This window comes from Crotalus tigris, unplaced genomic scaffold (genome assembly GCF_016545835.1).
Source record: "Crotalus tigris isolate CLP2741 ecotype Arizona unplaced genomic scaffold, ASM1654583v1 scf7180000017601.7605149639:7615979, whole genome shotgun sequence".
Taxonomy (NCBI): domain Eukaryota; kingdom Metazoa; phylum Chordata; class Lepidosauria; order Squamata; family Viperidae; genus Crotalus; species Crotalus tigris.
Genome location: NW_024096505.1, coordinates 902,514 through 926,713, shown reverse-complemented (window position 1 = coordinate 926,713; position 24,200 = coordinate 902,514). Strand labels below are relative to the sequence as shown.

Below are 24,200 nucleotides of genomic sequence, written 5' to 3'. Positions count from 1 at the left end.
CTTTTCAAAAGGCAACTGGAACTTTCTTTTTTTTTCATTGAAAACATTTCACTTCTCATCCAAGAACCTTTTTCAGTTCAATCAAGAAGCTTCCTGGATGAGAAGTGGAAGGTTTTCAGGAAAAAAAACCCAAGAAAGTCCAGTTGCCTTTTGAAAAGCATCTTTGGGACAACCATGACCTGGATGATTGAGAATCTCCATAGACATTTGGGAAGGAAACACAACTCCTCTATCCCAGTTTCTCAGCTGATCCTCCTCCCTTTTTAAAAAAGCTTGGCATGGTTTGGCTTTGCTGCTTTAGCCTGTCAAGCTAACATCCCCACAGATGTTTCCCCCCCCCCAATCAGCAGGTGATTGTTTCTTTTCTCCTGGCCAGTTTTTCTCTCTGTCAAGTCATTTGTGCTTTATAATTCCAATCTACTTGCTCTTTCTCCCCCAGCCCATCCCCAGCATTTGAAATGTCAAAAATGTTTTATAGGCAATTGTACTGTCACAAATGTATTGTCCCAAGAGGGAGGGGCTTACAAAGGAGGGGAAATTGAGGAACATAGGTGCTTATAGTCCACATAGCAGTGCTTCTTTGATCCAAGAAAGGAACTGAAAGCCAAATCTGATATAAATGTAAAAACCATTTTTAACTTTCTACCTGTAATAGCTGGTGGCAGATTTCTATCTTTGCAAACGTAGCATGGATTTTTGTTGCAGAGATGCTTGTAGAACATTCCCCTTTAATGGAGGCTGTAGCATTATAATTACATCTGAGTTTCCTCCATCCATCAATAGTGAGAATTAAAATTGAAATCCTTAGCAGAAGACTTAGTGCAAAGCTGTGGATGATACTTTTGAATCTTATGTTTTCTATTATATTCTGTTTTGTTTCTGAAGCCAATACAGCACAGTCTCCTTATAAGAAACTCAAAGAAGCTTTATCATCTGTAGAAGCTTTTGAAAAGCATTATTTGGTAAGTATGGTTTATGTATTTATGCATTTATAAAATATGTTGAGGATGGTTAACTAGATAACTAGTATTTACAATAGTATTTTTAGATATGAATTAAAATCTCGTTTGAAAAGTAGCATAATTGTTAGCAGCTCAATCACTTTTAGTAAAATGACTATAGAGTGTAAAAATTTGGACATCCAAAATGAAACATCTCAGCTAACAACATCAATCAAAATGTCCACCCATCCCCAAATATTATATGTGTATGTGAATTCTGGAATTGAAACTAATTTAATTTTGTAGTCAACTGTTTCTTTTCAATATGCTCTTGGTAACACTTAGAAAGCTGAATAAATAAAAGTGCTCTGTCATTAAAAAGCTCATGGCATAAATGCTCTTTTTCACGATCCATGGAAAAGTAAATAAGAATAGATCAAATGCAAGTAGTAATTTTTCTTTAGGAATTCTAAGATTTGTAGCTCTGATTTGTTTACATGAAGTGAATACTGTTCCCTACAGAACAGTGGAGAAGATGTCAGGAAAGAAAAAAAAACTCAGAATGAGCTGAGCCTAGTAAAGGATACTAAGAACAAATGTTTCTTCAGATAGGTTTAAAGTAAAAAGATGAAAGAATCACACAGTGAATGTGGTAAGATACATAGAAGGTAGAATTACATAACTTTTATTTGGCTTGGTCTTTTCCATCAAGAGAAAATGTGTCCCATCAAGCAGTTGCAAGATGAGCAGGATCAATAGTTGAGACAGAGGTACTTGCTGACTCTGATTATATTTATTTTGAGTAAGTTTAAATTTCCAGGATTAGATGATTGGCATGATATTGTACTCAAAAGGATTGTGTCCTAGTGTAGAAGTAGATGGTATATAACTAGAGGAGAGTAAATACCCTGCTTAAATAGAGGGGGAAATGATCCAAGGAATTTGATGACTGAAAATCTTCAAGAACAGATCATAAAATGATTAAACTGTAAGCAGTTACCAACATTCAGCATAGATTTTAACTTCATAACGTTCTAATTTTTAAGCCAGTTACTTTTTTCTTTCTAGTGTTTTTCTGCAAGTGCAGGATCTGCCCTTTTCAGATCAATCAAATATCGATCCATTGGTTTTGACAAGAATTGATTGACTAGCTTGTCACCTGAGCCTTATGTCTTGTGCTGAGAGAGAGTGACTGGCCCAAAGTCACCCATGCCTAAGGTGGAACTAGAATCCACAGGCTCCTAATCTCTAGCCTGGCGCCTCAACCACGGGACCAAACTAGCTTTTTCAAGACATTTAAATGGTGACTTGAATACTTTAAATTTACAGAATCTTGGAGATCTGTTTGCTTAGACCTAGTTTAGGAATTCTATGTTCCTGAATTTAGCTAAATTAAACCTGATGTTAAACAAGGATGAGTCGTAACAGTATAGTGTATCCTCAGTCCTTTTGTTTCTTTTCCACAGGATCTTTCTCATGCTACTATTGAAATGTACAAAAATATTGGAAGAAATCGCTCAGCAAAGCTTGTTGGAAAGGATCTGGCAGAGTTTTACATGTATATAAACTTATTGGAATTGTTGCATATCGTAATATTCTGAAAAGGGTATCTCTAACTACTATGTGCATTTCACCTTTAACTGTAAAAGCACACTGTAGTGCTTTTGAATAGCTGGAGAACTGTAACTTCCAGGTTCCCTGCCCATATATTGGCAGAGGCTAAATATCCCATTGATTACAGGATGGTGCAGCCTTATTAAATATTAAAAGATAACATTTTCCAAACTATGTTTTATTCTGCTTTTGTAGCAGAATGAAATAGCACATATTCTTTATTGGGGGAAAATACTTAATTACTGCCAAACTATGCTGTTCTGATTGTTGAACCAGCAGTGTATTTGTCAGTTAAATATTTTATTGGTTATTATAATGGGCAAAAGAAGTCCTAAAGTATATTAAGGTGTGCACTTTTTATAAAGTTCTTGCTGATAAAATACACTGATCAATAGTTAAGTTAATGGCTTCTCTGTACAATACAAAGAAAATTACCTTAGATCTAGGATAGGGGATGAGAATACTTTTGTGATTTTGAAACTTTAAATGTTTTATTTGCATGTGAAGAAATGTGTAGGGAAGAATTTAATAGTCATTCTTTTTTTGTCTAGTAGTACATAGCCTACCATAAATTTGAAAATATTGTTCAGTTATATTCTAACTGGCTTTACATATTTAGTAGTGAATTTACTATACTAAATGAAGAATTTGCCACCTATCTGTTAGTTGATAGCTGTAATAGGTAGTAGCTAAAGAAAAGGGTTAACATACAAAAGCTATATATGAATGCATTTAATGTCTTTTCCTCTCTTCCTTTCCTCTTGGTGATTTTTTGTTCCTAAGGAAAAAGAAGAGTCCTCAAAAAGCTGAGGTTTATCTTCAAAGTGCACTAAAAACTTATCTTGCTGAAGGATGGACATTGCTTATTACCCATACACGGAAGCAACTAGCAGAATGCCAGAAGCATCTTGGACAAACTGAAAAGTATCCTTTTAAAAAAGAAATGGAAAATTGCTGATTATGTATGCTTGGATTTATTTTATTAAGTAAGGATGGGCAATAGACCCTGAAACACATCTGAGAGGAGCAGGATTATTAACTTCCAAAAGGCTGGGTGAGCTCATGTTGCTATGAAATTAAAGATAGATACCCTTTAATCAAACTTGACTCTTGGTAACTATGTGAGTTACATCAATGCAGTTCCTTTGGTAGCAGCATAAAAGCAGTTTGCCATAGACTTGACTTCCCATCTAGTTATCTTCTCCTGGGAGGCATTGATGGTTTCTCATGCAAATATTAAACAAGCCTGACTTTGCTTAGCTTCTGAGGGCAGACAGGTTCAAAAATGTAAATATATAGCACACTCATGAGTTTGAATAAACTCCTCCTGAGTCTATTTGAATTGGACTATTTATTGAAGTATTAGGACATGTTTTAAATGAATGCACAAATTGAAAACAAATGTTGATTTACAAATGGGAGATTACAATTGAGGAATCAGATTTTTAAGCCACTCTGAAAGTTACTAGTTTTGACTACAAATTGTTGAAAAGATTTATTGCTGCCTCTATTTCTAGTCTCCTCTCCAGTTGCTTAAAAGTTGTAGCTAAACCCTATCCTTGCCATTGAATCCCTGAAATGAACTCCAGGGTTTGTGGAGCCACAGACATATGTCTTCTTTTATTTATGCATTTATAGTTAAGTCAAGTGTAACGTGCAATACTAAGGTCATGGAAGCCTGCTATATCCTGATTTCCCTAACAATTATAGTAGATACATCCATTCTAAATGAAGCTAAGAAAAAATCATTTTCTAGCTAGGTATTATGTATCATGTTCCTTTAGTTATATATTTAATGTTTCAGAAAATAGGTATATATAATAATTTTTTATAGTTTTTAAAGATTTTCATATCAAATGTAATATGCTAGAAGAAGGGGATTATTTCAAAAATTGATATTTTTTTCTATAGATTCATTTTCACACACACATGCACACAGATAGTCCTTGATTTACAACCACAACTGAGCCCATAATTTCTCTTGCTAAATGAGACATTTGTTAAGCGAATTTTGCCCCATTTTACAACTTTTCTTGCCACAGTTGTTAGGGGAATCACTGCAGTTGTTAAATTAGTTACATTGTTAGGTAAATCTCTCTTTCTGGCCAGAAGGTTACAAAATGATTCTGGGACACTACAGCCTCATAAATACGAGTCAGTTGCCAATGTTTGAATATTGAACACATGACCATGGGGCTGCGCCAATGGTTGTGTGAAAAATGGTCATTTCACTTTTTTCAGTGCTGTAACTTTGAATGGTTACCAAATGAACTGTGGTAAATTGAGGACTACATCTGTGTGTATGTATGTATGTATGTATGTATGTATGTGTATGTATTATCTCTTTCTCTTTCTCCCATTTAATTGCTTTAAATACATATTTTCACATGTTTATATTTGAATCACAGTTTTAAATAAAGCATCAAGAATATATAGAGAATATAGAGAAAAAAGGTTTTTGCACTATTTCAGTGCAAAATCACTACTGCACTACTAAAATTATTGCATTATTATCTTTTTAGTATTTTTGATGAATGGAAGATAAAAGAATTAACTGATTTTTTAAATCAAGACTTGTATATACATTCTTTTCCCATCCTTCCTTATCTTGTGCCAGCTACCTTCAGACAAGCAGTCTTTTAGCTGGTGATAATAACTTAACTGAAGAAGAGCGGAAACATTTTTGCCAAGAAATACTAGATTTTGCCAAACAACCCTCAGAAACAGAAGGTAAGATCTGAGAGAATTTTATTGTCAAACTTCAAGCAAACTACTTTTAAAGCTATCAACTTCATTCAGTGAATGTCAAGATAATGGCTTAATTTTCTTAAGATTCTTGATTGTGCCTGCCTTTTATTTTGTTTGATAACATGTAATTTCAGGGCAGTTTAGTTTTAAATTCTATGTAAATCCATCAATTATATCACATTTATAAAAAATGACAATTCAATTTTAGATGGAATGTTTTTAGAGCAACATGTTTCTAGTCTTTACAGCAGAAAAAATACAGTTGAAGTACATGAGTAATATCTGTTGAAACCACAGAAGCCAGAAAAATGAGTGAATATATTTTCAAATAGGTTTGACTCAAAAGTTTTATACTTCCCTATAACTAGAACATACTAGAATAAAATGGTAAATGGCAAAATAGTTTGCATACAGCAAGAGAAAGAAAGCAGAGTATAATTTGCATAAGATATTAACTTTTCTAAATATTCATCCCCTTATTTTAATTTAGTTAACTTAAAGCTACTATTTATCTAAGTGTTTGATTCAGCAAAATGTAAGGTTAAAAATATTTTAGGTGTACTTAATGTTTTGTTCCAAACTGCAAGGCTTTGATTAAATTTTTTTGGTTTGAGGATCACTGAGGTAATGTATATTTATTGATTTTAATATATTTAAATGACTACACCAGGAATTTTTTTTACCTTAAGGTTATTATAACTAGATAAATAGAAATGTTGTTTTCAGTAGAACTGATCCTGCCAGCATAGTGTACCATAAATCCCATTTATATTTTATTCCCAGGGCAGAAAGTTATGCTTTCCATGCATTCCTTCGCACAGTTGAAGAATCTACATTTTGATCCTCCTAATGCTGTGGTTCATGTGGGTGGAACACTCTCTATTGAACTGACGCTGGTAAATCTGATGCCCATCTCAGTGAACGTGGATCATATTGCTATTAATGTCCATTTCAGCATTGAAAAAAATAGCTACCGGAAGACAGCTGAATGGCTTACAAAACACAAGATTTCCAATGGTATTATCAACTTTCCAAATGAAATTGTAGGTGTCTGTCTTTCAAGAAGTGGCTTACCAGGGCTGGAGTTGTATGAAATGTATGAGAGAAGCCCCTCGGACAATTCTTTGAACACAACAGGGATTATCTGCAAAAATGTGCATATGTTGTTACGAAGGCAGGAGAGCAGCTCTTCACTGGAAATACCTACAGGGCTGACTCTGGAGGATGGGGCCCACGTATTAAAATGTAGCAATTTAATACTGGAACCAGGGATCAATAAAATAACTTTCAGAACCCAGGTATGTTTTATACTTTTGCCAGACAGAAATATATAGTTTTGGATTATTTTCCTCAGTAAATTAATGAACAAATATAATGTTTTTGACTCACTTGTTTAATTAGATTCTTTTTATCTCATTTTAGAACTTGCATATAGATAGTATTTTAGCTCATATTTATGCAGAAACATTGAAAGTTCCAAGGGGTTCACAAGCTTTTAAATATCACTGTATTGCAGTGTTTCCCAAACTTGACAATTTTAAGGCATGTGGACTTCAACTCCCAGAATTCCACAGCCAGCAATGCTGAGTTGAATTCTGGGAGTTGAAGTCCACATGCCTTAAAATTGTCAAGTTTGGGAAACACTGCTGTATTGTATACATAAAAACATTGACCAATATAAGAAATAAATACAAACAAAAAGAGAAAAAAACAAAAAAAGCAAAGCAAACCCAAAACTCAGTTTGAAATCAATGAATATGAAACAAAAAAACACCCCATTCTTAAATCTGAAAATTCTCATGATATTGAGGGCCTGGTATAAAGGCCATCAAATAATAAATGGTCATAGGTGAAAATGTAATTATCAGTTATCAATTTAAACATGTATGTACATGAAATAGCACAATTCCTAATGCCCTGAATTCTTTATGCATGCATATTTTAGTAATATGGAACAGTAGATTAATTTTATTTTATCCATTCTTATAAATGAATTTGTGTAAAATAGAGCTGCACTATGGAGTCCATGTATGTGACTAGCTGGCCTATATGTGCTTTTCTTACTACATACAGCAGAACACATTTAGTTGAACTCAGTATTTATGGATGGAAGCAGAAATTAGATATTACTTCTCTTTAAATTAATGTGAGTTCACATTATTTAATATAAAAGTGCATATGAAGCTGTATTAGGTTCTTTTGCTCTGTTCATAAAAATATGGAATATACCAGTGGTTAAATGGATATCCCTTTGAGGATGAAAATGCATTCTGTTTGTGTAATTATATGCTGACCTTATATGCCAGGAGTCCCTAACCTGTGGACCATAGCCCACTACTGATTCATGGCCTATTTTCAACCGGGCCGTGTGAGTGGCTGGCTGGTACGTGTGTTCATGCACACACAGCCCCACTCATGCAAGCATTGCAGGTCCTTGGGGCTGCACTCCTGCAAGCGTTGTGGTCGCTCGGAGCTCCCCTCACAAGAGCATTGAGGGGGCTCACAGCCCAATTGCTCACGCTTACCCCTCCCACAAAACCATCCCCTCTTTCCCCCCTCCCCAGCCTGGTGCTATATGCTATCGGGAGATATAAATCTCTTGCTTTGTATAAATAGCCTTCAGTTAAACATTGAGACATTTTAATATATAAATACTTCAAATGTTCTCATAGGGCAAAGAACCTGGAACATATACACTCAGGCAGTTATGCATCTCAGTGGGCAAAATGCAATTTGCCCTACTTCATATTTATCCAATTGTGCAGTATGATGTCTATTCTCAGGAGCCACAGCTAAAAGTGGAACCATGTACTGGTAAGTAAATAATTAGAAGTTGCACTTTATTATTTCTTGTAGTTTTAAAATTATTTCTCAAACAGAAAAGCTGTAAACTAACTTGTGAGAACTAAGTTCTGTGTTGCTATCTTCCATTAATCATATATGTATGTATGTATGTATGTATGTATGTATGTAGGTCTTTGGTTATTCGGGTTTTCTCTCACGTCAAATTGGAAGTGTCTTGGCGACGTTTCGACGAAGTCTCATTCGTCATCTTCAGGCTGGTGTTTTCGGCTTCGTGCTTCTAGGAGCACGAATTGCTCCTAGAAGCACGAAGCCAAAAACACCAGCCTGAAGATGACGAATGAGACAGATGACGAATGAGACTTCGTCGAAACGTCGCCAAGACATTTCCAATTTGACGTGGGAGAAAACCCGAATAACCAAAGACCTACATACAAACACCTGCGAAAACTTCAGAAAATATATATATATATATATATATATATATATATATGGACCAAATGTAGTTGGATTGTTCCTAAGTGATAGCTTACATATACTTTAAAATGTTACTAGTTATCTGTTATACACATTTAAATCCTGAAAATAGTTATTGATGGTTACTAATGATTACAACATTTAAGCAGCTTCAGTGTTGAGAAAAAGTTTGTGAATTCTTTATATTTGTGAACGCTCCATTAATAGCAGTTTAAATCACAGATCTTATTAGAAGTCACAGTACTGCATTATTGCAGATAATTCTAAAGAGTTTACAAACTTTTCCTTACTGTTTTATTATTGTTGCTTTAAAGTCAAAAGTAAATATCATAGATTGATGAGTCTAGAGGAACTGGTAAATGAACTTCACTGCCATGTAATTGCCCTAAATATTTTTGAAAATTTGTATCTGTTACAATATATGAGAATATCCTAAAAATATGGAACATAATAGAATGAGTTCCTGCCACTGCTTTCATTCCCTGTGTTTACTGTGAAGGTTTAAGCTGTTTCTAGTGGATGAAAGTACAGCTCCTTCTTTATCTAATTCTAAAAGAAGAGGTTCTTCAAATAAACCCTGGTTGTAAAGCTGTTTGCTTGAGATCTTTCATAGATAATTAAATGAAGGTGAAACACTCGTGTGATAGGATTAGGTGATAGAAAACAGTATATTTGAGAACAGCATTTTATTGTTTTGTGAATGCTGAATTAATACCCATATGTGTAATAGAGTTGATATTCCTGGGGGTATTTGTAACATGGAAAATGATTTGGCTGGAAAGTGGTCAAAAATGTGGAAGCTGCAGTTTATTGTTTCTAATGGTAAGAGCATGCACTTGGAGGAAAAAAAATTCTCTGGCAGGGTACAATATTGGTAGAACAACAGAAGAGAAGAATTTAGGTGTGCTCATAGCAGGGGACTGCAAAGTGAGCAAACAGTGGCCAGGCAGCTGTGAAGGCAAGCAAAATTCTAGGATGCGTCATTAGAGCAATCACTAGCAAGAAAAAGGAGGTCATAATCCCACTGCATAGGGTATTAGTTAGACTCCATTTAGGAATACTGTGTCTGGTTCTAGACACCTAGAAACCTTATCAGGGCAGACTCAGTGGGCCACTAGGTCTTTTTCTGCCATCACCTTTCTATGTTTCTACAGGGAATTTGTGATTCTTTGTGGTGGTTCCAATATAACAGAATTATCGTTGTTTTCCTTGTGAGTGCTCTGTTTGTCCCTTTTGTGTGTCTGTTTTAGATAAACTGTTAATTCAGCAGTTACTGGGCACACTTTTTGAAGTTTTTGATGTACACTATCAAACTTGCCTGAGGAGAGAGATAGAATAGATAGATAGAATAGATAGATGGATGGATGGATGGATGGATGGATGGATGGATGATAGGTCTTTCTGAGCTCTTACAGGCACAGTATTGTATCTTTAAATGTTAATCTGTGATAAAAGATTAGAGATTAGACACATTAAAGCAGGTCTTATGCAGTTGATTCAGTAATATCCAAATTATGTTGTGCATGCAATGATTCCTTTGCCACACACCTTATTATCAATTTATTATTCTCCAGATAGCCTTTTGGCTGGCATTCCTCAGAAGGTAAAATTTACAGTGACTACTGGCCACTATACTATAAAGAATGGAGATGCACTACAACTAAGTAATGCTGATGCCATGCCTGTCTTGTACCATCCTGAGAGCAAAGCTGTGATTTATTCAAACACTCAAGGTATTTAGTTTTGTTATTACACTCAAAGTATTCAGTTTTGTTGCATTTTAATCCTATGGTAAAAGAGATTCCACATTATAAACAATCAATGAAATTGTAGATGTTAACACATAGCGCACTGCTTTCTTTAAGATCTTAATTTTTGTTGCATTTAACAATATTCTGTGACATTTACATTTTGCATTTTATTATGATTTGGTATAATATGTATATAGTTGCTCTTTGAGTGAGATGGACAGTCTCCAAATTTGATACATAAATTTATAAAAATAAATATAATTAGAATCAAATCTGTTTCTGAAGTTTTACTTCTCCTTTCTTCTTAGCAGTTTAAAACATAGGGATTAGAAGCATTAGAAAGCATTAGAAGCATTAAGTCTTAAAATTTATCCGCACATTTGTTGCTGTTGTCAATTGATGAGAATGTGTTTTCATAACGAATTCTCCATCTTAATGCCAACATGTTTCTGAAGTAGATTTGGTTGTAGGGTGATCTAGAGGGCAACTAGAGTTTTTCATAGGAAAACAAAATAAGCCCTCCTCATTTGAACTTGAAACTCAACTTCTGCAAGGCATAAGAACATGCATAGAATGCATAACCATAAAAAGCTTAAGAAATAAATCAATTTTGTATTAATAAAGTAATTTTATATACATATACATACATACCTACATACATACCTACATACATACATACATATGTATACACATTATGCATATGTGTGTATAAAAATTACTATATTAATAGAAAACCGATTTATACCAAATCATAATAATTTATACCAAATTATAAGCAACCAAGCAACCATTAGTAAAACATTTGAATTATTTGCCTGCAAAATAATACAACACACATGCAGCCTATTCTACATACATAACCTTTAATTTTTTCATAACAATAATTCAGAAAAATTTTGCTCAGCTATTTTTCAGACTAGCAAGGAATTTAATTCCTATTTTATTTTAAGTACTTAACTCCCACTTCAGCCTATCCAATCTAAAGCAATAGAATTTGGGGCATGGCTAATCACTAATGTGGTGCTGGCTAGTTGGAAAACACTTATTCTCTTTCTGCCTCCTTTCCCCCTCGAAACAGTTTCAGTGCTCAGAAGAAATAAAATAAATCTGTTGAAACACATGCTTTATTTCATGCTTGGAACATTCAAAACAGTTGCTTGGAGGTCAAAACAGGGTTTGCTTATATGTTACAAGCTGAATAATTAATTAATTAAGATATAAATTATAGTCTCTAATTTATATTTCCTACATTTGTAGAAAAGGTATCAGAAGCATCATTAACTGTTCGGTCATCTGAAAAAATCACCAGCATCAGTTTACCGATGGTTCCTGCTTATCATGTGATTACCTTTGAACTTGAAGTTTTATACTCGCCATCAGTCCCAATATGTATGATGGAAAATGAGAATCTATCAAGTAAAGAGTGTAGGAAAAAAAGCAAAGAGAAAGAGACATCTTACAATAGCATGACTACAATTGACCAAAAGGTAAGAAATTATGAATAAAGATTAATATTTAAATTAACTAAAAATGAAATTCAGATGTCAATATTATATTTCAAACTGGCAAATACTTCTATATTAATAGTCTGTTGCACAGCTTTTTTGATCCCTGGGGCTGTTTTGCTAATCTTACAATGTTTCTGTAATTGTTTTGCATTATTTTTGTTAAATATATAAACATTAATTCCTGAGAGAGTTTGAATACATTTTTAAGCTTGCTATTCCAATTAGCTTGCTTTAAAATAGTTATCTTGTGCATTTGATGCAGAGATGAAAGAATCACAAGACAATAAATCTATAATAAATAAATCCAGGATTCTGGATTGGAATGGATTGGATTGGATGGGAGGTGCTATGATACGCTACTCTATGCTATGCTCTTCACTTATTCTTCCATGTCCAAAATTGAAAAACAGTTAAATACAAAACTATTTGTATTTAAATAGAAATTTTAAGCAATATATCAGATGATTTTATTGTATGTTTCATATAGGTAACCATTGATTGTCCATGGTCAATTTACTCCACTATTATTTCACTTACCTTCAGTGTACCTTTTAAAGCCAAGCATTCCTTATTATCAGCAGGCACAAGGTAACTTACTCAAAATTCTCATTTTCTATTCCATCATAAAAGCTTTTCTTATCAAAACTATGAGTTAGGCAGTTTGAATGAGCAGGAAGGTTTGAAAATACTTTTTAACCCCAAGGCTGCCCTTGTGTCCTTTTATGATTTAAACTGCAACCTCAAACCTACAAACTTCCTTGGGGAGAAAGTTATATGAATTCAGTTTGACTCTTCTAAGTAGATATGTATAAATCCCATTCAAATGAGACCTTTGCTTAAAACATCATTTAGATTTAGTGACTATAATTTAATGTAAATTAGCATGTTTTCCTCATTTTTTAAAACTATTGTTTTCATTTGGTTAATTCTGCTGCAAAGATGTGCGCACACACACACACACACACACACACACACACAGAGTTAAATTATATAGCAATAACTCCTTGTAATAGTTACTTTTTTCTTATTTTAGGAAATATATACAAGTTTGTGTGCAGAACATGTCAGAAATCTGTTTTCAATTCTCTGACAATAATCTCAAAAGTTCTGACATTTACAAAGATTTAAGTCTTCAAGCTCTAAATCCTAAAGCTGAACAGGTAATTATTTCACATATATTTATTGTAATCATATAAAACCTGGATTTGAACTACAACTCAATTTCACTCATTTTTATACATCTTAAAAGTTAAAAATATCTTCATATATATGGCTTCAACAAAATCAAGTATTTATTTTAAAAAATGATTATGAAAGCTATCATTTTATTGTAATGCCTGAAAAGGATTTGGGAAGAACAAATGGAACCTCTCATCTAATGCACCTTTATGGAGAGACTATTAGCTTCAGTTTGGGCTGCTGTTTTTTCAATAATCTTACTGTAAATGCTACTGTGATTATTGGAGAAGCAGTTGAAAAGCAGCAATAGAGATGGAGTTTTGAAAAAGTATTGTGGACAAGTTCTTTTTTTTTTGACTAGTAATAGTTGAAAATTTGTTTCTGATAATTTGAAATGCAGTTTTCTATTAATACATTTATTTTGAATCCATTGAACTTCTTAAATACTTAGGACAAGAAGAAATTAAAAGACTAATGCTAATTGCACTTTTTCAACAAATAAAGAACAAAATTGTCTGCCCTAGAGACTGGAAAAGATTGGCGTACATAAATTATACTAAAAAAAGAATAAATGTTTAAACCTTTGCATTAATTCCTAATACTAGCAAAGTTTTTGCTTAAGAGCTTGCAAAAAAGAAATAGAAATAGAAAAAAATGGACAGCCAACATCAAAAAAGTTAGAGAACCATGAGTTCAGAAAGCTAATAATAGAGAATGAAAGTTTTGCTTTTTTGGCTATAGCAAGACTATAGTGTAGATCGTGTTAGACTATAGAATATATTGATAGCTATGGAGCATGCAAACATTTGATTATATTTCTGCAGAATAGTTATAATAAAAAGAAGTAACTGTAGTAATTGGGAAGAGTTTGAGCCTGTTGCTTCTGAGGAAGTCGATAGGGTACTTAAGCTATAAGTATGACCAGTTGTGTACTAGATCTGTGTCCCACTTGTTGGGTTAAGGCCTTCCATGAAATGTGTAGTTGGATCAAGATGATGCTATATGCACACTTGAGGGAAAGGATAGTCTTTGTAGCTCTTAGAGGGGCAGTGCCCATCTTCTTAAGAAACTGTTTCTGGATCCAATAGTGTTGAACAGTAGGGAAAGTTGTTGAGAAAGTGCTCTGGAGGAATCAGATTATCTGCTTTCACTTGGGTTCCAGGCTTGGATATAATACTGAGATGGCGTTGATTTTGTGGATGATGTTTGGCTGGACCAGATAGAGGTAATACATTCATCCCAGCCAGCCCTCTTTGATCTTTCAGTGCCTTCAGTACCATCAATCATGACATCCTTTTGGACTAGTTTGGCAGAGGGCAGGGTTAGGAGTGGGAGGCACAGTATTGTAATGGTTCTCTTTCTCCTTCTGAGGCCAGTTCCAGCTAGTGCTGTTGAGAGGGAGAGGTCTTGTCCTAGACAAGGGTTTCTCAGTGTTCTGATCTTTCCCCCTGCTCTTATCTAACATCTACCTGAAACTACTAGGTGAGGTAATCTACTGTCAGTATACATCTCTCCTGTAACTGACCAACATTAACTGTTTCTAAGTTAAGCCATTAGTTCTGAAAATACATAAATGAACTCATAATTGCTTTATTTATTTAAAAATATTTCAGTTTTACTAGTTGCTATTCAACACAGTTCTAACGGAATATTAATTAAAAATTCTTTCTCAGCACATCTACAGTAAACAAGCAATATTTTTTGTCTGGGAACTGAAGTGGAGAAAAGAGCTTCCCCCGTCATTGCAATGCATATTTTCAATGAACTTTTGTTCTGCACTCTCTGCACTCTCTGAGGATCACTCATTTTCTCTGAAGCCGTACACTTATGAATTCCAGCTGGAAAACTTTTTTGTAAGTTGTATCTTGTTGTAATACCAGTAGGATGCAATAAGTAATGACAAATTGCATTAAAATTGGTGTAGGAGATGCTATTTTTCCGCTGCAGTACTGGACATCATGCATTGGTTTATATTTTATACTTGCCCCATTTCTGTCTTTGCATGGCAAGTGACATTTTAAAACTGCAGCATCAAGAAGTATATATATTTAATTGTGATAGTCTTGTGAGGCTTTCTAGTACAGTATCATCATTGAATTTTCTGCTCATGGTGGAAACCTATACATGATTGCAATAAAGCAATTTATATAATCATTGTTCAAAATACTTATCATCTGTCTATGGCAATCACCATTAAGGTTTTGCATTTGGGATACCAAAGATGAGTTACAAAGCGGTCACAAAATGTTTGATGTTATTGCAGCAGTAGTAATTTTTATAAATATCGGTTTTAAATATAAGAAATTGACTTGTATGGGATTCTTTCCCCCTGATGCTGTGTTTATAGAAGCTCGGGAGTTAGGGTCTTCTATCCAATCAGAAAAATGGATTATCTCTTCTCATCAGTTTGAACGGTATGAAAAAGTTATCTTTTGTATGTTGACCATAAATATTATTGTACTCCTGCCAGACATTGTATAATGTGAAAGCTGAGATTTCTCCCCCATTGGGGGCAGAATATTGTAAAACAGGCTCGCTCTGTTCATTGGAAGTATCAATTACCCGTCTTTTAGACCTCCTGGATGTGGATAAAGATGAAGCATTAACAGAAACTGATGGATACTGTACAACCAAACTAATGTATGAAGGTTAGTAAATATATATTACTCAGGACTTAGTTTGGTTATTTATTTGTTGATAACTTACTGAACCCTAATGTTAGCATCATCTGTCAAAACAAGCACTTTTCTTTTGATATCTCAGATTATTAAGTATTTATTAGATTTATATCCTGCCTTTTGTACAAGAACTAGGGACGGGTATACACAGTGCTTAGTCCTTCTGTTTGTCCCATAAATAGCAACCCTGTGAGGTGGCATTGAACTGAGCTGAGAGAGAGCAAACTTGCTCCATGAGTTCTCAGGGTTGAGGAAAGATTAGAACCAAGGTCTTACAATTTCTAACTCAGCACATTATTTGTTATATTAGATTGTTGTTGTCGCTGTCAACAGAAAAGTGAAGATGTTTAGAGAAGAATCTTATAAATGTAGTCAAGTTGATTCCTTAAAAAGTACTAGTAGAATCATAATCCTAAACTTTGTAACAGAATTGTTTTTCCATAGAGATGATATTTACATGGTAGAAATCAGTGGTGGATTCAGCCAGTTCACACGACTTCGGCAGAACCGGTAGCTAATTTTTTGTTGCCCAGGCCCAGAATGGACTTCCGGAAGTGGCATCCACACAGAGAACCGGTTGTTCACATATTTGAATCCCACCACTGGTAGAAATATCTGTTCTACTACTACCTTAACAGGCAGGGATGCTTGAAAATTAGATTTTGTAAATGTTATACTTCCAAGATTGTTTTTTTTTTAGAAGCATGTTAAATCTGTAAATTTAAGCACTAGGTGATACCAATCTACAAAAGGTTGCCTTACGGGATGTTATCCAGTGTTACATTTTGATACCATACCAGTAATAGTTGATTTTTCTCTTTATTTTAGTTGTGGATGACAGTAGTAACTGGGCAGTCTGTGGAAAGAGCTCAGGGGTAATATCTATGCCAATAGCAGTTCAAGCAACCCATAAAGTGCATATGGAAGTAATGCCACTCTTTGCTGGATACCTTCCTTTTCCTGATGTTAAACTATTTAAATATCTCCCTCATCACTCTGCTCACTTTATGCAGCTTGATGCTGGTAAGAATGTGTATATTTAAGTCATGTGAGAAACTGCTAATATAAAATTATAGAATATCCTTTCTCTATAGCAGTGGTTCTCAACCTGTGGGTCGGGACCCCATTTGGGGTCGAATGACCATTTCATGGGGGTCGCCAAACCGCACTGTCCGCCATTTTTTTCCCTTTTTCCTAGCTGTCCTACTCCCTCTTATTGGTGGCCACACCCACTTGGGGGTCACCACAACATGAGGAACTGTATTATGGGGTCATGGCATTAGAAAGGTTGAGAACCACTGCTCTATAGAGTTGTTCTTTAAAGCATTATATTATCAAAATTCTTCATGGTTGAAAACATGTATTTTGGGCTAATTTTGTTAGATATATATATGTGGATGTTCCCATTCTTTAAAAAATGCTAAATTTAACATGAACAAAAATATTAACTGGGCAAAATAGTGCATTATAGGGCAACAATTTTTGAATCAAGGTACTTCAAATAGACTAACTTACAGAATGTGTTCAAAATCTGAGACATATGACTCCCATGGAATTGAAATTTGGCAAATTTTATAAATCATTTTATGACACAAAAATTACAATAAAATGGTTTATGACAGTACAAATGGCACTGAGCTTTTTTAAAGGCAGATACATCTCTAAATGTCTTCCTGAATTTTTAAGAACTTTTCCAGTGAAAGCAGAACATTAGAAACTCTTGTCATTGGTGAAGTCAGAGGACTCTGGTAAGGAAATATCTATGAAATAACGACCCAATTAAAAAATATCTAAAAATAGTAGACTTTTGAGACTTCAATAATCATAATCAATAATCATTTCTAAAGTATTATATCTTGTTCCTTATAGAGCCCATTGTTCTGATGACATATAGTTGAAGTATAATTACTTCTTTGAATGCTGCCAATGGTTATATACCTTTTGCTGGTAAAATTCTGAATAATGATTTAATCCAGTGTTTTCCAATTTTGACATCTTCTAGGACTAGGGCAGTGGTTCTCAACCTGTGGGTCGGGACCCCATTTGGGATCGAACGACCATTTCACGGGGGTCGCCAAACAACGCAGTCCGCCATTTTTTCCCCCTTTTCCTTAGCTGTGCTACTCCCTTTTATTCTATTGGCTTTTGAAAGCCAATAGAATAGACTCTCTTGAATAGAGTCTAATTCTATTGGCTTTCAAAAGCCAATAGGAATTGTCCAGGCTGTCTCTGCCTTGCTGAGTCTACCAAAAGTCCCATTCTGCAAACGGTGCTGCACCAGTTGAGTAATCCTTGACTTACGACCGGTTGAGATGTCCTCGACTTACGACCGGTTGAGGTCGTGGCATTAAAAAGGTTGAGAACCACTGGACTAGGGCTTCAGATTCCAGATTTTTTATCTATGGCTGTGCTGGCAGTGGAATTCTGGGATTTGAAGACCACACACCTGGAAATTGCCACGGTTGGGAAATACTGATCTAATTATTCCTTCTGCACTGAAAGTTCCAGTAAATGGCCTGAAACTTATAAATATTTATTTTGATATTTTATTAAGCATAAATATATGTTGCTTTCATGCTAAGGCACTAAGTTAAAAAAAGAAAGACAAAACTGTATTATAGCAGGTAGCTCTTTTCTTCTCAGGAACTCCTCAACTTAGATTTGTTCATCTGCCTCAGCTGGGATGCTGTTTTTTTTCAGGCTATCTCTTTCCAGTGAAACTGATGTCATAAATTTGTCAGATTTTCTTCTTATGTTAATATACTACTTTAAATGCATTCATAAATAATCTCTGATAATTTTAGTTAATAATGAGTGCAGGCAAACTAATTATAATCAACAATGTACAGATGGATGTGTGATAGAGCTTCACAATTTTTTGTTTTTTACAGATAGCTGGATTGAAAATGATAATCTCTCTGTGGATAAAAATATGGATGATCAAGCTGACAACAGTAGCATAAAAAGCAGAGGCAGCATACATTCAACAACCAGTGCAGAACACAAAGGTTTGCCCATGCCCCGGCTCCAATCATTTTCCCCTGGACAGGTCTTCAACTCCAGCTCTGGCATGCAAATCCTTGTCATTCCCAGCAAAGATGATCACATTTTGGAAGTCAATGTCACATGACGTTTCTCTGTAGATGTGTAGAAATATGCACATGAGACTTGAATACAAATGCACTTTAAGAGCTCATAACCTGGTAGTTCATCATTGAGACATTTTAACACTAATAGGCCTATGACAACTTAGTCCTTACTGGCCCTGGAAACAGCAGACAGTTGTATCAATTTAAATGTACAGTGATGCTTGTAACTGCTAGTTTATATTGCTATTTTTTGTGTAAAATGAATTCTGGGATTTTTTTTTTCCTCTGTCATTCTGCTGATGAAATAAAAGAAGCTTACTGCAAATTGATAATTTGAGCAGCTTCAATAATTAGGTTCCTGCTCAAATAATATTTCAGGTTGACATACAGTGTAAGTCTTGCAGTGTGGCAATTAAATATTAAAGTGTGTGCCTTTCTAGTCACATGATTGTCTGATTTCCTGGACCAGGGTACTTTTCCAAATTTCTGTGTAATAGAGTGATTCTTAAACCCTTACTATCTACAAGATTTTAAATAATACATGTTGTGAATATATATAGATATATAGATATATATTTATTTCTTGAAGACTTAACTTCTTCTGTGCCTTGGAACATAACAGATCTATCAGTCTGCTGATGCTCTTGAATTTGTACCATATAGAGAACCATTTTGTCAACACATGGGATAATATGCAGAGACACATATACATATATGCATGCACACCTTGATGCAAGTAGTAAAGTGGCACAAAAGTGGTTAAGTTAAAATTAAACACACAATTCATTAAGTTTGGAGTGAAGACACAAAAACTGGTCTAAGATTGTCCTCAGAAGTAATACTTAAGTGATTAGATGTTAATATATTGGGTCTTACTAAATTGATTTTGTTGGATATTTCACTTGATATTTTTAAAACCAAAGTTTGTTTCTTTTCCTGTTACAGTTAACTTATGACGGACTGCAGAGCCATATATATAGTAGAAGAGCAAGTGTGTATTTATATACACACAAGCTCCCATACCATACTGTAAGCGGAAGAGGCAAGAGCTGCAGGGAGCCTTAATTATTTTTCAATCTGGTTATAGATGAATTTAAGGTCCTAGTTTGAATTTGTGGTGCAACAAACTACATTTACACCAACTGATTACTTTTTAGTTGTAAATCTATTGTATAAATGATTATTTTAAAATGTCTGAAATAATCTGATGTATTTGTCTGTGTATAATTTGTTCCAGAAATCAAGGACAAAATAAATGTGTTTTTATCGGTGTGAAAATCAAAGCTTGTAAATAGGTTTAATATGTAGAACTTTTTCCAGTTCTTAGAAACAATGTATTTTTGTACATAAACATTTCTCTAAATTTCACTGTAATTATCTTAGCTGCTGCTCATATCAATTATTGGCTTACACAGTTACTTTATTAGTGCATATATGTAGCCTCTTAGTAATCAGCCTCTATCACATTAAAAAACAATGATAATTCCAGATATAGGGGGCAAAATGAAATTAAAATCCAAATTCCTTTATTAAGTTGTATAGTGTGTGCATGTGTTCCAAAATTGTGTATCTATTCTTGATTACTTTGCCTACCTTCAGAGTAATTGAATTTTATTTTTAGAGGAAATGAGACATCACATTTCTGCTAATTTGTCAATAGCTGTTTTGTATGTTCAGTTTTTTTCCTTTGTAGAAACTTCCCTGATGAAATTTCCATTGAAAGGTTGATTGTCTCTTTGCCATTTGCTTTATTTTTTAAAAAATGCAAACATCTTTTTGACAATAATTTCTTTTAATCTTGGTTTACTTCCTTATAAGAATTAATGAGATTACACAATGAACATATGTATACACATGAGTTTCTTGTTTATATAATTTTTTAAACTAGAGATTGTCTTTCAAACAACTTTGAGTATAAAGGTATATTTTGGACATGATGAGTAACCTGATTTATTGTGAAAAAATCCAGAGGCAAGGTTTTATTAGCAATTAATGTAGAAAGCTTACTTTTGTTGTAGCTTCAGAGCAGCATAAAGTTTTCATGTTCATATTGAAATGACTTCACTAAAATACACCAGAAGTGTATTTTAATCACTACTGAGGTGATAACATATGTATAGAAGGAAAAGATTGCTTTTTAACTTGTAAATAATTGATTCAATTTGCAATATATGCATCTGGAAAAAAAAGACAAATTATCATATTTGTAGATAACTTTCAAGCCTGTAAATACGTGCAAATGGGTTAAAGGAGTAAAATTTTGATGATTTTCACAGATTTGTGATTGGAAAAATTAACTCCTATGGAAATTGTTGGAATTTGTAGCATTTCCTACTTGCAACTCTGTTCAATATTACACTATAGGTGTAATGTCAATGTAGAAAAGCAAATAGGAAAAAATATCCACAAACATTATTATCCAGTTTTATTCTGTTCTAAAGCAGTGCCATGAAAAATAGGGAATAAACTGTTAAAAATGGAAAACAAACTACTGGATAAAGTGAATAAAAATCTTGAATATTTTAAGCAAGTTGTTCTGATTCTCAACGTTTGTGTATATGTTTCTTTGTTTCACATGAAAAACTAAAGCCAACCATGAATTGAGCTTGACTCTTGGTTGACTTTTTGGACAGAACTATACAGTTTTCTTGGCAACTGAAGTGTTGATTTGACTTTCCCATCTAGCCTTCAGCCCTGGTATGAATAAGTCGTCTCCCATCCAATTATATATCCGGGATGAGTCATATTATGTCATGCCATTTCACTACTCGTTCTTAACATACACAATTAACAAAACAATCTTTAATCTTAAAAACATTAATAGAAACTAAAAAAAGAGAAAAAGGAAAAAAAACTAGGAAAATATCCAACCCCAAATAAACTAAAAAAGAAGGGGAAAAGTGGGTAGATGAAACTCACTTTATATATTATATTTAATAATAGTTAGTGGTTTACAGATAAATACAATAATCTGACAGTACAAAATACTACAAAATACCACAAAGTCTCAGCCATTGTGACATAAATTGCTGCATTTTACTAGACATCTGGAATATCACATTTCCAACTTCTTAATATTAGAACAACCATAGTTCCTGTTAAAACAGTCAGAATCCAAATTTTGGTATATATTCAACATTACTTTGTACTAATTCTTCTTAACTTTCCATAACAGACAAGGGTGGCCAGGTTTACCATTTGCTGTATCTTGTTTCAGATGACTGGATATTAAAAGACTTTACCATTCTAAGTTGATCTAAGCTTTTCTATTGATTTAATGTGATATCTCGCAGTTAATTTCTTTTCCAGATGGAGTTTGACAGAAAACAACATGTTGCCATAAGATTAATGAACATAAATAGTGCATGAATCCTGTATTAAATAATTTCTGATTCTTATTTCTTATTTTTATAAGTTATAAAGCAGTCTATGGAGATTCTCAGTCATCCAGGTCATGGTTATCCCAAAGGTGCTTTTCTAAAAGGCAGCTGGGAAGCAGTTTTATATATAAAGCAGTCATTTGAGTTGCATCAATTAGCATGTAGGTACTTCTGGTCACTGGATGTTTAAATGAATCTTAACTTTTATATAGAACTATATTTATGCTTTAGAGATTTGGCAAGCAAATACTAAATTTGGAATTCCCAAATGCAGCATCAGTAAGTGGCATTACACACAATGGAGACATGCTATGCTGCTTCATTTTTCCTTTTTGCAGTGAATGGCATTGAGAATCATGAAATTCAGGAAAATTGAATTATTTCCTTCCTTTATTTAGATACATTCCCCAGAGATATGGACAAATGCACCTAAAAATTCATGTTTGTTGTAACATAGGAAAAGAAGGTATAGTGGTTTCAGAGCAGCAAGGGGGATGGTACAGAATTTGTATCCGCTCCTAAAAAAAAATTTGTGCTTTTTTTCTACACTTCCTCCCATATAGAAACATTGTGGCCTTGAAGATTGTTGCATTTTTACATTCTCTGCATCTGAGAGTGAGTGACTGGTCCAGTCACCCAGCTGTTTTTCAAGGCTAAGGTGGGACTAAAACTCAATCTCCAGCTTTCTAGCCTAGTGCCTTAACCACTAGACCAATCTGGCTCTAGGATAGTCTGTTATTGTTTTCTTCTTCCTTTGGAGATTTTATTCCTTTGATGTTTTGCTGTTTTATGTGACTTTCGTAATAGTTCCTTTGTTGTTATGACAAAGGTATTGTTGATATACTGAATCCATACTTTTGGTTGTATGTGTGGTAAGACTATATTTGTACATACTGGACCTGCACAACTTTTATAAGCTTTCTTTTTATGGTAATGATCAACATATTTATCTAAGGTAGACATGTCAAACTTGCAACGTCCCGTGACTTCGCGCAATGTATCGGGCCAGTTTTGCTATTGCCAGCAATGGGGTGGGTGAGGCTTCTGGATGACGCATCTGGCCTGCAGGCCAGCAGTTTGACACCTCTGATCTAAGGCATCACACTGACTGCCATCGTTTCCCTATTTATTGTCCCAGAGTAATAGTGACATACCATCTGAGTGTTCAGATAATTTGAAGGTTTACCAACTAAGGCTGTCCCAAATGTCAGAATACAAATACAGGTAATCATCGACTTACAACAGTTCACTTAGTGACTAAAGTTACAACGGCACTGAAAAAAGTGACTTATGACTGTTTTTCACACTTAAGACCGTTATAGCAGCCCCACAGTCGCATGGTCAAAATTCAAATGATTGGTAACTGACTCAGATTTATGACAGTTGCGGTGTCCCGGGGTCATGTGATGATCTTCTGCAGCCTTGACAATCAAGGTCAGCGGGGAAGCCAGATTCACTTAATAATTGTGTTACTAACTTGACAGCTTCAGTGTTTAGCTTAACAACTACGGCAAGAAAGGTCGTAAAATGGGGCAAAATTCACTTAACTGACTCGCTTAGCAACAGAAATTTGGACTCAATTGTGGCGGTAAGTCGAGGACTACCTGTATATTGACACAGCTGGCTTCTGCCCTAACCACATGTTTTCTTTAGGATTCCTTTTCTATGTATTGAAATTATGCCAAAATGCGTGTGGAGGATGTGAGGTGTGGAATTCTGGGCAACTGTTGAATTTGCCATATTTAAAACCACAATCCAAATCACATTCTGTAATTTTATGGCCACGTACGAATCGGAAGAATCCGATCCTGTCCAATCGAGGGCTTGCTCCTAAGAAACAATGCACGCGACTGGCAGTTTAAACGTCTTGTAAATCTTTTTCTGGCCAATATATGCAGAGCAATTACTGAATCTGAACTACAACATCATCACACACAACCTCATCTTCGTCCGGTCAACGGGCACCCGGACTCTCCCGCTTCAGAGCTCGAGTCTCCGCAGATTTACAGCTCAAGCCGTCTCGTCCGCACAAG

General features: G+C 34.5%; 1 protein-coding gene across 2 annotated transcripts in view; it reads left to right on the top strand.

Moving 5' to 3' along the window:
* TRAPPC10 (trafficking protein particle complex 10) overlaps nt 1-21,317 on the top strand; it is a 49,436-nt gene extending 28,119 nt beyond the window's left edge. Inside the window, exons 10-24 of one of the 2 annotated variants that reach the window (XM_039368286.1) lie at nt 886-962; nt 2,408-2,499; nt 3,339-3,479; nt 5,173-5,285; nt 6,087-6,601; nt 7,976-8,117; nt 10,157-10,315; nt 11,591-11,820; nt 12,329-12,429; nt 12,875-13,001; nt 14,694-14,873; nt 15,491-15,668; nt 16,527-16,721; nt 18,590-18,706; nt 19,733-21,317. In XM_039368286.1, the coding sequence (XP_039224220.1) occupies nt 886-962; nt 2,408-2,499; nt 3,339-3,479; nt 5,173-5,285; nt 6,087-6,601; nt 7,976-8,117; nt 10,157-10,315; nt 11,591-11,820; nt 12,329-12,429; nt 12,875-13,001; nt 14,694-14,873; nt 15,491-15,668; nt 16,527-16,721; nt 18,590-18,706; nt 19,733-19,743 (2,378 nt within the window). In that variant the 3' untranslated portion in view covers nt 19,744-21,317. Of the gene's footprint in view, nt 1-885; nt 963-2,407; nt 2,500-3,338; nt 3,480-5,172; nt 5,286-6,086; nt 6,602-7,975; nt 8,118-10,156; nt 10,316-11,590; nt 11,821-12,328; nt 12,430-12,874; nt 13,002-14,693; nt 14,874-15,490; nt 15,669-16,526; nt 16,722-18,589 lie in introns of both variants that reach the window. The other variant, XM_039368278.1, reaches the window with a different exon arrangement.
* Nucleotides 21,318-24,200: the final 2,883 nt, after the last annotated feature.